This window comes from Amblyraja radiata, chromosome 6 (genome assembly GCF_010909765.2).
Source record: "Amblyraja radiata isolate CabotCenter1 chromosome 6, sAmbRad1.1.pri, whole genome shotgun sequence".
Lineage (NCBI taxonomy): Eukaryota > Metazoa > Chordata > Chondrichthyes > Rajiformes > Rajidae > Amblyraja > Amblyraja radiata.
This window is the reverse complement of record NC_045961.1, coordinates 40,407,147-40,421,620: the sequence shown is the minus strand read 5'-3', so window position 1 is coordinate 40,421,620 and position 14,474 is coordinate 40,407,147. Positions and strand designations below refer to the sequence as shown.

At 44.7% G+C, this 14,474-nt stretch overlaps 1 protein-coding gene across 1 annotated transcript in view; it reads right to left on the bottom strand.

Moving 5' to 3' along the window:
- Window positions 1-9,129: 9,129 nt before the first annotated feature.
- LOC116974708 (interleukin 18 receptor accessory protein) overlaps window positions 9,130-14,474 on the bottom strand; it is a gene marked incomplete at its 3' end in the record, with an annotated part of 34,807 nt that continues 29,462 nt past the window's right edge. Inside the window, exon 9 of the mRNA XM_033023429.1 lies at window positions 9,130-9,497. Within this exon, the coding sequence (XP_032879320.1) occupies window positions 9,130-9,497 (368 nt within the window). The remainder of the gene's footprint in view (window positions 9,498-14,474) is intronic.

Below are 14,474 nucleotides of genomic sequence, written 5' to 3'. Positions count from 1 at the left end.
TTAGTTTAGAAATACAACATGTAAACAGGCCCTTTGGCCTATTGGACCCATGCCGTCCATTGATCACTAGCTCTATGTTATCACACTTTCGCATCCTATACTCTCAGGTCAATTTACAGAAGCCAATTAACCCCCAAACCTGCACGTCGTTGGAGGAAACCTGAGCACCTGGAGAAAACTCAAGCAGTCACAGAGAGAGAGGGTGCAAACTCCACACAGACAGCACCCATTGTCAAGATCAAACCAGGGTCTATGATGCTGTGAGGCCGCAGCGCTACCAGCCGCCACATTCTATGGAGCTATGGAGTTTCAATTCAGTTAATAATTTAGGATTTGCAACAACTACTAGTCCTGGCAAAGATGTCGCTAAATACCCACCTGGTTCAATACTGTCATGCAGTGACAGGGTGGAGTAACAGGTAGTACAGCTGCTTCACAGATACAGTAATCTTTGACAGCTGTGGAGGCCAAGGCATTGGGTATTTTTAAGGTGGAGATTGCCATGTTCTTGATTAGTACAGGTGTCAAGGGTAGTGGAGAGAAAATGGCAGCTAGGGCATTGGTACACTCCCCTTGCAGGATGTTGGACGTCAGAGAGACTCCCGGTTCTAATGTTCAATGCACGTTTTTTGATCATTCAACTCAGTATCTTTCAGGACTCCAGACTCCACAGGATTTAGTAGTTCAAATAGTGTTCTGCAATTCCCAAGGCACTTCCTCTGGATCCCTATTTCACTCATTTGAACTTGTTACCATCACGTTTACCTTGCACCCTCATCTCTTTTATCAATTAACCTCTTCTGTCATGTATCTTCCTCCCCTTGTGCCCTTTATTCTCCTTCCTACTTTCTCTGCACTTTGAAAATTGCCTTTATTTCAAGCATTGGCCATTTTGGTTAATCACGCGGCCATTTGAGACATTCACCCTCATTTGCCTGAACTCATACGAGTCCGATAACATGTAAACAAGCCCTTTGGCCCAACTTGCCCACACCGACCAAAATGTCCCATCTACGTTAGTCCCATCTGCCTGCATTTGTCCCATATCCCTCTAAATCTATCCTATCCATGTATATGTCTAAATGTTTCTTAAACTTTGCGATAGTACCTGCCTCAACTACCTCATCCAGCAGGTCATTCCATGTACCCACAACCCTTTGTGTAAAACTGAATTGCTGAGTATTTCCTGTTTCTTCTGGTTTATCAGATTTCCAGCTTCTGCAATATTGTTTTTGTATGGTGGATTAGTTAACACATATTATCATTACTAATATTAATATAAGAACTAGACTAAGTGGGACCCGTTGGGTCCCAGCTTCACACAGGAGGGCTGGTCCCCCACCTCTCCACCAATTCCGATATTGCTGGCCAGTGGGTGGGGGGGGCTTTCTGGAATGCTAGCACGGGTGTTGTGGGCTGAAAGGACTGGTCTCCAGAGGGCTAGTGTGGACATTGTGGGCCAAATGTATGCTTGAGCTGGCAGCTCAGTCACTGAGGCCCGGCAGCTAAGTAACTCAGGACTGGTGGGCTGCCAGCTCAGAAACTGCCAGAAAATATGCCCAAAACAGGTGACAGACTCTGTGAGAGAGAAGGGAGAGGGGGACGAGAATCAATTTTAGAAATTTTCATCATTTTTTACAGATCACAGCAATGAAGGAGGAAAGTCTATCCTTGCTTGGGTCTCTGGAGCACCAGTATGGGTGATGTGGGCTGAAGGGACTGGTTTTCAGAGGGCTAGTATGGACATTGTGGGCTGAATGGATTCTTGGACTCGCAGTGCAGTGAGTCATGGCTGGTGGGCTGGCAGTTCACTGTCATGGCTGGTGGGCTGGCAGTCCAGTGACCTATGGCTGGTGGGCTGGCAGTTCACTTACTCATGGCTGGTGGGCTGGCAGTTCACTTACTCATGGCTGGTGGGCTGGAAGTTCACTTACTCATGGCTGGTGGGCTGGTATTCCAGTCACTCATGGCTGGTGTGGTAGCAGTTCACTCAGTCACCCCTCCTCCCTTCACCCCCCACTCTGCTCCTTGCCATTCCCCTCCCCCACTCATTCAGTCCATCTCCCCCTAACCTCCACCCCCACTCATTCAGTCCATCTCCCCCTAACCTCCACCCCCCCCCCCCATGCACTATTAGTGGCTCTCCAGCACAGCCATTCCTGACTATTAGGTTCCCATTGTAATGAAGAACACGCAGCCATGGCAAGTGGAAAAAGGATTTATTAATGTTTTAAATGTGAATGGCTCCTAAAATATAACAACAATTTGAATGTTAAAGATGAGAATCATTAAGTTCAGTTCTTTCCTGTTGTGTTCTGTTGCTCATTGCCTCTTGATGCCTCTTTGCTGTTGATAAAATAGACAATTTAAATATAGAGATTGAGCGGTGAAATTTTGACAAAGATAATCTGAGAATTTACCTCAAAAGTCATCATTCAGTGCAGGCCAGGCAGCAAATCCAATCTCACAGCACTTCAAGCAGAGTGCAGGGCAGGCAGCAAATCCAATCTCACAGCGCTTCAAGCAGAGTGCAGGCCAGGCAGCAAATCCAATCTCACAGCACTTCCAGCAGAGTGCAGGCCAGGCAGCAAATCCAATCTCACAACACTTCAAGCAGAGTGCAGGCCAGCAAGCAAACAAACAAACAAACAAACAAACAAACAAACAAACAAACAAACAAACAAACAAACAAACAAACAAACAAACAAACAAACAAACAAACAAACACACACACACACACACACACACACACACACACACACACACACACACACACACACACACACACACACACACACACACACAACTGACACACCATATATATGGCAGTAAACTTTTTTGAATCTACTCAAACGGCTGAGCGCGGCCTCTCCATTGTGGGGCTTCCGCAGTCAGCGGCACTTATGCAATCAGCATGACCTCTGCACTTACCGGAAATTACGCAATCAGCGTGGCCTGTCCACTAAGCGGAAGGCATGGAATGAGTGGGACCTTTGTACTAAACACAGTTAGACCTAATAAAGCATTTATTCCTTCCAAGCACATTCGGACCTAACAAAGCATTTATTCCTTCCAAACACAGTCGGACCTAATAAAGCATTTATTCGTTCCAAACACAGCCGGACCTGATAAAGTATTTATTCGTTACAAACACATTCGGACTTTATAAAGCATTTATTACTTCCAAACACAGTCAGACATAATAAAGCATTTATCCCTTCCAAACACAGTCGGACTTAATAACGCATTTATTTCTTCCAAACACAGTTGGACCAAATAAAGCATTATAGTTTCAAGTACAGGCAGGGCAGCAGGCCAAACAACTCATGGCATTGTCATGAAAGGCTAACAAATCATTTATTGCAAGCACATAAAGGGTTAACAATGCATCATTCATTGCAAGCACATTGCTGGGTAATAAATCATTTATTGCAAGCACATTAAGGGTTAACATATCATCATTCATTGCAAACACATTGCTGGTTAACAAATCATTTATTGCAACCACATAATGGTTAACAAATCATCATTCATTGCAAGCACATTACTGGCTAACAAATCATTTATTGCAAGACATAAAGGGCTAACCACATAAAGCACATTACTGGCTAACAAATCATTTATTGCAAGAAATAAAGGGCTAACCACATAAAGCACATAACCACGTAACCAAATAAACCACATAACCACATAATGGGCAGACTCACGGTTCAGTAGACTCACAGTTCTGTAGACGCACAGCAGAATGAGAGTTGTGGCCTCTCCCTCGCGATGTTGCAAAGTGACTCTCACGTCCAGGCATCCGGGGTTTTATGGTCCTGCCCCCCCCCCCCCCCCCCAGAAAGGGGCGTTACCTTCATCATGGTGATTGACAGGCAAGAGGATCTCAAGGTTTGTTTAAACACTCATAACTTTTTTATTTTTATCGATGGGAAAATTCCTCGGGGCCTGCTCTGCAGAGGAAGACTGTGAATAAGATGGCCAAAAATCACAGCGATACACGGTAGCTTTTTTTCTAAAATCAATATACAGCGCAGACAGGAAGTGGTCAAGATGAGACTTTTAATTATATAGATGTAATGGCAATGTGCTTTTGTAAGTTGGGTGCTTGTGCTTCTGTATGTTTGAAAAAACTATTTAAAAATAATTTTGTGGATTGAATTTTGCTCTCTAATAATCATTGACATTAACATCTGACCGAACTGATTAGGTCATCACATTCCAATGAATGATGAAGCAAATCCAGGCTGTGTTGACTCCTGCTTTTTGTGTCTATCTTTGGTAGAAACCAGCATCTGCAGTCCTTCATATACAACTTGTCTATGTTTAGTTTAGCTTAGAGATACAGTGTAGAAACAGATCCTTTGGCCCACCAAGTCCATGCCGACCAGCGATCCCCACCGACTAACACAATCCTACACACACTAGGGGCACATTTACAATTTACTAAAAGGTAAATCCAGCTGTTGGACTTTTGAGCAAAACAAAAGTGTTGGAGTCATTGGGTCAGGCAGCATCTGTGGAGGGTGTAGAGAGACGACACCTGTTCTGGACCTGCCTTCAGTCTGATGGAGCAGGGGGGGAAAGCTGGAAAAGAGAGGTGGGAATGGGATAAAGCCTGGCAAGTGAAAGATGGATATGGGTGAGGTGATGGGGGTGGGAGGGGGTGATTGGTAGATGAGTGGAATAAGTGGCAAAGGTTAGTGATGAAAAGGGGACAAATGAATGTCAGAAGAGGAGGGGTGAAATTTACAGCATAGGCCAGGATTATGGATGGAAATGGGGAGAGGGGAGATCAAAAGAAAAAATGGGATTTGGGGATAGGAGATGACCATACAGCGGATCACCTCCATCGCGATGCAACCACCAGTCACATCTTCCTATCCCCATTCCTTTAAGCTTTTCGTAGAGGACAGCACAGAGCTGGTCGGGGGGGGGCAGAAGAACAACTCCAGGACTGTTTGGAGTCTGTAGACTGGGCAATGTTCAAGGACTCGGCAACGGACTTGAACGAATATGCCACAGTCGTTACAGACTTCATAAAGAAATGTGTGGAAGACTGCATCCCTACAAAAACCTTCCGAGTGTTTCCCAATCAGAAACCTTGGATGAACTATGAGATCCGTACTCTCCTGAAGTCCAGACACAGGGCATTCACATCCAACGATACAGTGGCCTACATGAAGACCAGATACGACCTTGGTAAGGCCATCAAAAAGGCCAAAAGGGACTTCTGCTCCAAACTGGAGGACGAGACAGATGTTCGGCAGCTGTGGCAGGGTCTGAATGCAATCACCTCCTACAAGGCAAAACCAGGAGGCAGCTCGAATGCCGGTGTAACATCACTCCCTGACGAGCTCAATGCGTTTTACGCACGCTTTGACAGGGAGAATACTGATGTGCCTTCCCGATCCCCCATTCGCTGTGATGGCATTTCAGTCTCAGTCACAGAGGCCGATGTCAGGAAATCCTTCAGAGGGGTGAACCCCCGAAAAGCACCTGGACCTGATGGTATACCCGGCCGTGTTCTAAAAACCTGTGCGGACCAACTGGCGGGAGTTTTTACGGACATTTTCAACCTCTCACTTCTGAGGTCTGAGGTCCCCACCTGCTTTAAAAGGGCATCAATTATACCGGTGCCCAAGAAGAGTAAGGTGACGTGCCTCAATGACTATCGACCAGTGGCACTAACGCCGGTGGTGATGAAGTGCTTTGAGAGGTTGATCATGGAGCAAATCAACTCCTACATCGACAAAAACCTGGACCCACTGCAGTTCGCATACCGCCACAACAGATCAACGGTGGATGCGATCTCGCTGGCCCTCCACTCCGCACTGGACCACTTGGACAACAAAAACTCATATGTCAGGCTGTTATTCATTGATTACAGCTCGGCATTTAACACAATCATCCCCTCCAAATTGGTTACCAAACTCGCAGAACTGGGTCTCTGCGCATCCCTCTGCAACTGGATCCTCGACTTCCTCGTCCACAGACCACAGTCTGTTCGTATTGGTGGAAATGTGTCAGCCTCAATAACAATCAGCACGGGAGCACCTCAAGGCTGCGTGCTCAGCCCCCTGCTGTACTCACTCTATACCCATGACTGCGTAGCGAACCACAGTGCGAACTCCATCATCAAGTTCGCTGATGACACCACTATTGTGGGGCGTATCACTGATGGGGATGAGTCAGAGTACAGAAGAGAGATCGAGCAACTGTCCATATGGTGCCAGCGCAATAACCTGGCCCTGAACACCAGCAAAACCAAGGAACTGATTGTGGACTTTGGAAGGAGTAGGAGGGGGACCCACAGCCCCATTTATATCAACGGGTCGATGGTTGAAAGGGTCAAGAACTTCAAATTCCTGGGGGTGCACATCTCTGAAGATCTTTCCTGGTCCGAGAACACGAACGCAATTATCAAAAAAGCTCATCAGCGCCTCTACTTCCTGAGAAGATTACGGAGAGTCGGATTGTCAAGGAAGACTCTCTCTAACTTCTACAGGTGCACAGTCGAGAGCATACTGACCGGTTGCATCGTGGCTTGGTTCGGAAATTTGAGCGCCCTGGAGAGGAAAAGATTACAAAAAGTAGTAAACACTGCCCAGTCCATCATCGGCTCTGACCTTCCTTCCATCGAGGGGATTTATCGCAGTCGCTGCCTCAAAAAGGCTGGCAGTATCATCAAAGACCCACACCATCCTGGCCACACACTGATCTCCCTGCTACCTTCAGGTAGAAGGTACAGGAGCCTGAAGACTGCAACAACCAGGTTCAGGAATAGCTACTTCCCCTCAGCCATCAGGTTATTAAACCTGGCTCGGACAAAACTCTGATTATTAGCAACCACTTTCTGTTATTTGCACTACCAGTTTATTTATTCATGTGTGTATATATTTATATCATGGTATATGGACACATTTATCTGTTTTGTAGTAAATGCCTACTATTTTTCTGTGTGCTTAAGCAAAGCAAGAATTTCATTGTCCTATACAGGGACACATGACAATAAACTCACTTGAACCTGAACTTGAACTTGAGACCATTCTCTCCGCAATGCCTTGGTTCACTGTAATGCTAAAATCTCCAACAATTTGTGGGCGGACCACCAAGGCAAATTCCTTGTATGTGAATACTTGGCAAATAAACTTATTCATTCATTCATTTATTCATTCATTCATTCATTCATTCATTCATTCATTCATTCATTCATTCATTCATTCATTCATTCATTCGATTACTTTTCTTTCTAAGCTGGAAATTTACTTTATTTAACAACACAGTGCCAAAGTTCTTATAATGAAGAAAGTTCACTCAAAATATTAACAGCAAATCCAAATGTTTTCATAAACTAAAGAATCTGCATCTGTATAGCTTATAAAATTAAATGATACAATCACAGCTTGTGATTTCCATGTACTTTAATCAGTTTTTAAGTCTGAAGAAGGGTCTCAACCCAAAACGTCACCCATTCCTTCTCTCCAGAGATGCTGCCTGTCCCACTGAATTACTACGGCTTTTTGTGTCTCTCTTATTTTAAACACTATGTAATGTATAACTGAATTAAATGGACAAATAACAAACATGATAGTAACAAATAATTCAAAGTTTAGATTAAATTAAAGGTCCGGATAGGATCGACAGGCAAGAGAGGAGATTGCAAGAGCCTTGAACAAGGGAAGTGCCAGTGAGGGCCGCAATGGTGCAGAAGGGAAGCTCTCGGCGAGTACCGTGGAGCTGTGCAAGAGCGGACCCAGCGGCCTGAATAAGAGGGACCCAGCGGGCGTCCGAGAGTAATGACGGACCTGGCGGCCGATGAGAACAAAGACCCAATGGATCGCCCATGGCCATATGCTGCGGCAGGCCTAGTTCACCGCTGCGAAGAAGGGCCCGGCGGGCCATTGCCTGCAGTGGGATGGGGGGAAGCTTGGAAGATCCCAAGATGGGAGAGTCGAGAAGGGAGTCGCTGGCAATGACAGACGCGAGGAGTGGGCCTGGAGTAGAGGGTATTTCCTGCAGTGTCTTCATGGTCGGCTGCTGGAAGCTTCCCCTCGGACAGAGGAGGACAAATGGCAGATTGAGTTTAATCTGAGCAAGTGTGGAGTGTTGCACTTTCGGAGGTCTAATGTAAGGCAAAAATATAAAATGAATGGCATGATCCTTAATGGCATTGATGTACCAAGGGATCTTGGAGTCCAAGCCCATAACTCTCTGAAAGTGGCAACACAAGTAGACAGAGAGGTAAAGGAGAAATATGGTATGCTTGCTTTCATAGGTTGAGGAATTGAGTATAATAGTCAAGAAGGCATGACACAGCTTTATGGGAATTGGTTAGGTCACATTCAGAATATTGCATGCAGTTCTAGTGGCCCAGTGGTAGTATGTTGAGGCTTTGGAAAGGGTGCAGAGGAGGTTTACCAGAATTATGTCTGGATAAGGGGTATGAAGTTTGGTTTTAGTTTAGAGATTCAGCATGGAAACAGGCCCTTCGGTCCGTCGAGTCCATGCGCACCATTGATCACCCATTCGCACTAGTTATCCCACTACACTACAGAGGCCAATTAACCTACAAACCCACACATCTTTGGGATGTGGGAGGAAAATGGAGCGCCCAGAGGAAAATCACGTGGTCACAGGGAAATCGTGCAAACTCCACACAGACTGCACCCAAAGTCAGGATCGAACTGGGGCTCTGGCGCTGTGAGGTGGCAGCTCTAATGCTGTACCACTGTGCCTAAGAACATGGAGAGACTTGGATTGTTTTCTCTGGAATGCCTTAGGTTGCGGGACCTGATAGAAATATATAAAATTTTGAGAAACGTATATAGGGTTTTTACAGAACATTTTTCCCATGATGTAAACATCAAATACTAGAGGGCATAGATTTAAAGTGAGAGAGGCTGTTTAGAGGGGCTGTGCGGGGCAAGATTTTTTACAGAATGGGTGGTGAGTGCCTGGAATGCACTGCTGAGGTTGGTGGTTGAGGCAGATATGATAGTGGTGTTTAAGAGTCTTTTGGATTGGCATATGAACATGGAGGAGCTGGAAGAATATGGATTATGTGCAGGCAGATGAGAGTTGCTCTTAGCATCTTTTTTGGCACAAACATTATGGGCCAAAGGACCTGTCCTTGTGCTGTACTGTTGTAGGTTCGATGTTTTGACGGGTCTTGCATAATTCATTCTTTTTCACTGGCATATAGTACCTGAGCATCTTCCAGAATTTTGAGGATGGAGGAGAAGACTTGTTTCCTTTCCACGTTATCCCTGGCAATACTGCAATGGCCCGTTTGACATTGTCCGGAAGGTGCGATACATCGGGTAGGACATGGAAGTTAATCAAAATCACCTTGGTTTTGAAATTATCGAGCATGCTGTTGACTCCTGTCTGCAGTTCAAACAGCCTCGATCCAGCTGAAGCAAAGTAACTTGGGCTTAGGACAATTATTACTCTTCTGCTTCTCTTTATGCTTGAAATGACATCTTCTGTATAAACTGGAGAAAATAAATAGACATGCTTTAGTAGTAGAAACAAGGAGCTGCAGATGCCGATTAAAAAAAACATGTGCTGGAGTAACTCAGTGGGTCCGGCAGCATCAATGGAGAACATGGATGGATGTCCTATCAAATTGGGACCAATCCATGTTCTCCAGGAATGCTGCCATGTTCTCCATGAGTTACTCCAGCACTTTGTGTCTAGTTTTAGTTTAGTTTAGTTTAGAAATACAGCATGGAAACAGGCGTGTCGGCCCATCGAGTCCACTCCGACCAGCGATCACCCATACACTAGTTAGAATAGAATAGAATAGAATAGTTTCTTTATTGTCATTGTAACATGAACCATGTACAACGAAATTGTAAAATGTCAGCCAGTCAGTGCACCATTCAAACATTTCTAAAAGCTAACGATACATACAAAGTAAAATATTTAAAAAGATAAACAACTAAAATAAATATCATAAAAATAGCACGCATAAACACCCAGCCCTACATCCTTCTGTCGATTTCATGTATGTATGTATCGCCCCTGCGTTCCTTGGCGGCTACATTTAGTGCCTTTATAGCAGTGGGGTAAAAACTGTTTTTAAGTCTGTTTGTCCTTGTCCTTGTAGATCTGTACCGTCTGCCTGACGGTAACAGTTCAAACAGGGAGTGTCCGGGGTGGGAAATGTCCTTTATAATACTCTGGGATTTTTTGATGCAGCGGGAACTGTGTAAGTCCTCCAAGGTAAGGAGAGGGCATCCGACAATCCTCTGGGCGTTGTCAATGGCCCTCTGGAGCGCTTTCCTCTGAGCCGCTGTGCAGCTGGTGTACCATACGCATACACAGTATGTTAGGAGGCTCTCAATGGAGCACCGATAAAAGGACAGCAGCAGTCTCTGAGTGATGTTATTCTTCCTGAGCACCCTCAGGAAGTGCAGTCTCTGCTGGACCTTTTTCAGCAGCGCAGAGGTGTTCACGCTCCACGTCAGGTCCTCCTCAATATGGATTCCCAGGAAGCGGAAATCCGCCACCCTCTCCACACAGTCCCCTTTGATAATTAATGGTACCATGTCCGTTTTATTCTTCCTGAAGTCTATTATTATCTCCTTGGTCTTTAAGGTGTTAAGGAGCAGGTTATTTTCTCCACACCACACTGTCAGCTGCTCCACCTCATCCCGGTAGGCGTACTCATCCCCCCCGGAGATGAGTCCCACCACCGTAGTGTCATCAAAGTTCTATTGCACTAGGGGACAATTTACAGTAACCAATTAACCTACAAACCTGCACGTCTTTGCAATGTGGGAGGAAACCGGAGCACCCGAAGAAACCCATGCGGTCACAGGGAGAACGTACAAACTCCGTACAGACACCATCCGTAGTCAGAATCAATCCGGGGTCTCTGTAGGTGTAAGGTAGCAACTACCTCTGCACAACTGTACCATTATATGTGTTAACTCTGTCATTAAATGTTTTAGTGGATAGTTTGTAGAGTTTTGCACTCTGAAGGCATAAATCCATACATTTAATTGTCATGTAGGGCATGCAATTAAATTCTGGGGAGTGTCTACTAAACTGAGATAACAATGATTCCACTTTGTTATCTTTATGCATATCCAAAATACAACTGATCAAAGTAAATTCTATCACCAAATTCCATTGAGCAACCCGAGAAAAATGTACAATGCAGATTGTTTCCCACGGTTGTTTTATCCAGTTTCTACAAGTAAATCTATGAATCTTCTGTTACATAATTATCAGTTTAAGGCATGCTATAAAAAGATGCAAATGCCTTGGGGCTAATAATTATTCCTTTGCATCATAAGTTAATGACATGCCACATTGCACAACTGGTCTCTAATAAACGTGAGATTACTATTAAATTAAACCTACAATACAAATTAATTGCAAAGTTAGACAAAAAGTGCTGAAGTAACTCAGCAGGTCAGACAGCAACTCTGGAAAACATGCATAGGTGATGTTTCAAGTCGGGACTCTTCTTCAGATTCAATGTTAAATATTTTCAGAACAGCGGCATGGTGATGCAACGGTAGAGTTGCTTCTTTATGGCGCCAGAGACCCAGTTTCTCTGGGTGCTCCCACATTCCAAAGACATAGAGGTTTGTAGGTTAAATGGCTTTGGTAAAATTGTAAAAATGTCCCCAGTGTGTAGGATAATGCTAGTGTACGGGATAGATGGTTGACACGGACTTGGTGGGCTGAAGGGCCTGTTTCCACGCTGTATCTCTAACTAAATAAAACAACAACAGGGACTTTCAAAAGTAATTATGAGAAACGATCGAAGCCTTGTCAGACACATGCATATATTGAAATATAGAACGTTGGCTCACCTCAAAGACTGTGTTAATGTTTTCCTGATTAGTTCATTCTTTGGAACATACATTCCATTGGGGCCATTAATATGCAGAAGCAGAACAGAGATCAATGCCCACAAGTCTTTAGGAGACACAAGTGACTGCTGGAATCCAGAGCTCAGCAGGGTCCTGACCCAAAACCATGACCACCCTTTTCCATCCACAAATGTTACTCGACCTACAGAGTTCCTCCAGCAAATTCTTTGCTGATTTTAGTCATTAATTGCCCAAAATGTCCATGATCCCAGAAATATTTTAAGTGAAAAAAATTGAGTTATAAACGGAAATTATATATGTTAAGTGTTTTCTCATAAAAGGACACAAAGTGCTGGAGTAACTCAGTGGGTCAGGCAGCATCTCTGGAGAACATGGATAGATGACATTTCGGGTCAGAACCTTTCCGAGTGATTTCTCACAATTGTGTACCTGCAGCTCTGGGTCTGTCTGTTCTACAACGCCCCAAGGCCCTCCATTTACTGTGTAAGTATAGCCTTGTCTTTTGTCTTACAAAGATGCCACTCCTCACATTTATCTTAAACTCCATTTAACATTCCTCAGCACTTTGGCCGAGCTTATCAAAGTCCTGTTCAACGGCGCTTTTATTGTCACAGGTGTGAAGTGCACATGTACAATGAAATGATTTTCTTACAAACAGTCCAGCAGAGTGTTAGCAACAGTAGAAGCACTATGTTAACTCACAACCAAACTGGAGACTAAGATGAGCACGTTAGGTACACTGGGAATGAAGGAGTATGGATCACATGCATGCAGATAAGATTAATTTGTTCTGGCATTATGTTCAGTATAGACATCATGGGCTTATTTCTGTGCTGTACTTTTCTGTGTCCTATGTTTCCAGTTTTAAATGTGTAGAGCTTCACAGATTTTGATACTACAGTTAATCTGTTTGAGGTATTCTTTTAGTCAAGCTTTCATTCAATGAAATGAGTGCTAACAACAACCTGGCTGCTCAACACCCGGCTTGAGATCTAACTATTCCTTTGGTTCATGTTTCATTCGCAAGAAGAAGAAGAGTGCTGGCATCTCTTCAGTATCTATTCAGCATCATTATATTAATTGACCACACCTGGAGTATTGTGTGCAGTTTTGGTCCCATAATTTGAGGAAGGACATTCTTGCTATTGAGGGAGTGCAGAGTAGGTTTACAAGGTTAATTCCCGGGATGGCGGGACTGTCATATGCTGAGAGAATGGAGCAGCTGGGCTTGTACACTCTGGAGTTTAGAAGGATGAGAGGATATCTCATTGAAACATATAAGATTGTTAAGGGTTTGGACACGCTAGAGGCAGAAAACATGTTCCCGATGTTGGGAGAGTCCAGCACCAGGGGCCACAGTTTAAGAATAAGGAGTAAGCCATTTAGAACGGAGATGAGGAAACACTTTTATCACAGAGAGTGGTGAGTGTGGAATTCTATGCCTCAGAGGGCGGTGGAGGCAGGTTCTCTGGATGCTTTCAAGAGAGAGCTAGATACGGCTCTTAAAGATAGTGGAGTCAGGGGATATGGGGAGAAGGCAGGAACGGGGTACTGATTGGGGATGATCAGCCATGATCACATTGAATGGCGGTGCTGGCTCGAAGGGCCAAATGGCCTACTCCTGCACCTATTGTCTATTGTCTATTGTTTATTGTCTAATTTTAGATTCAGACTCTAAATGTGTCCACAATGCAATGAGAATCTCCAGGTCTTCAGCAACTCAAGCTAAGGTTCTTAAAGGTGGTCATTGTAGGAAATTCCAAGTAGTCCTCAAAATGTCCAACCTTTCTTTGTGGAACCTGAGGGGTTGGGAATGCTGCTTCTGGAAGTGTAAAATAAATCCCTATTTTGTGTTCCACTTGAAATTTTGAGGCTACTCAGCATAGAACACTTCTTAGGCACTAGATTTGCTTTTGCTAGGATGTAACGTGGAAATATATGTAAGTTTGAATATTCCTTCCACGAGGTTATGTGTAGGAAAGAACTGCAGATGCTGGTTTAAACTGAAGCTAGACACAAAAAGCTGGAGTAACTCAGCGGGGCAGGCAGCATCTCGGGAGAGAAGGAATGGGTGACGTTTTGGGTTGAGACCCTTCTTCAGAACCACAAGGTTATGGCAGGAATGCTTGGATATATTACAAGCACATAGATGGACAGATGCCTTCTCAACTCTAAACACATGCCAGGCACTCTTATTTGAGAAGGGTGTCATAACAGACTCGCCCCACACTCAACCTTAGTACCGCCCCCTCATGCCTCCTCCTCAATTATTTTCTTATCCCAGTTCCTCTCCTCTCCCCTTATCAGTCCTTAGCTCCTTTCAGCCACACGCCCCATTCTACATCCTTTCCCCTCTCCCTCATTCTCATCCACTCTACACTCCAATGGCTTTCTGCACTACAACCCTCCTGCTCTCCCTCTCCCAACTATCCCAATCGTCCTTAACTTCCCGGCCACCCACCTGCCACTTGGTCTCGTCTAGAGTGAGGCCAAGAACCCGATCACCACCATTTGCTTGTTTCCTACAGGCTGGTCGCCTCCTCCTGGTCCCAGCAGCCACACTGCCCGAGGGAAAGCAATCAAAGTCCTACTGTAGTGACGACAGCCTGAATTGTAATC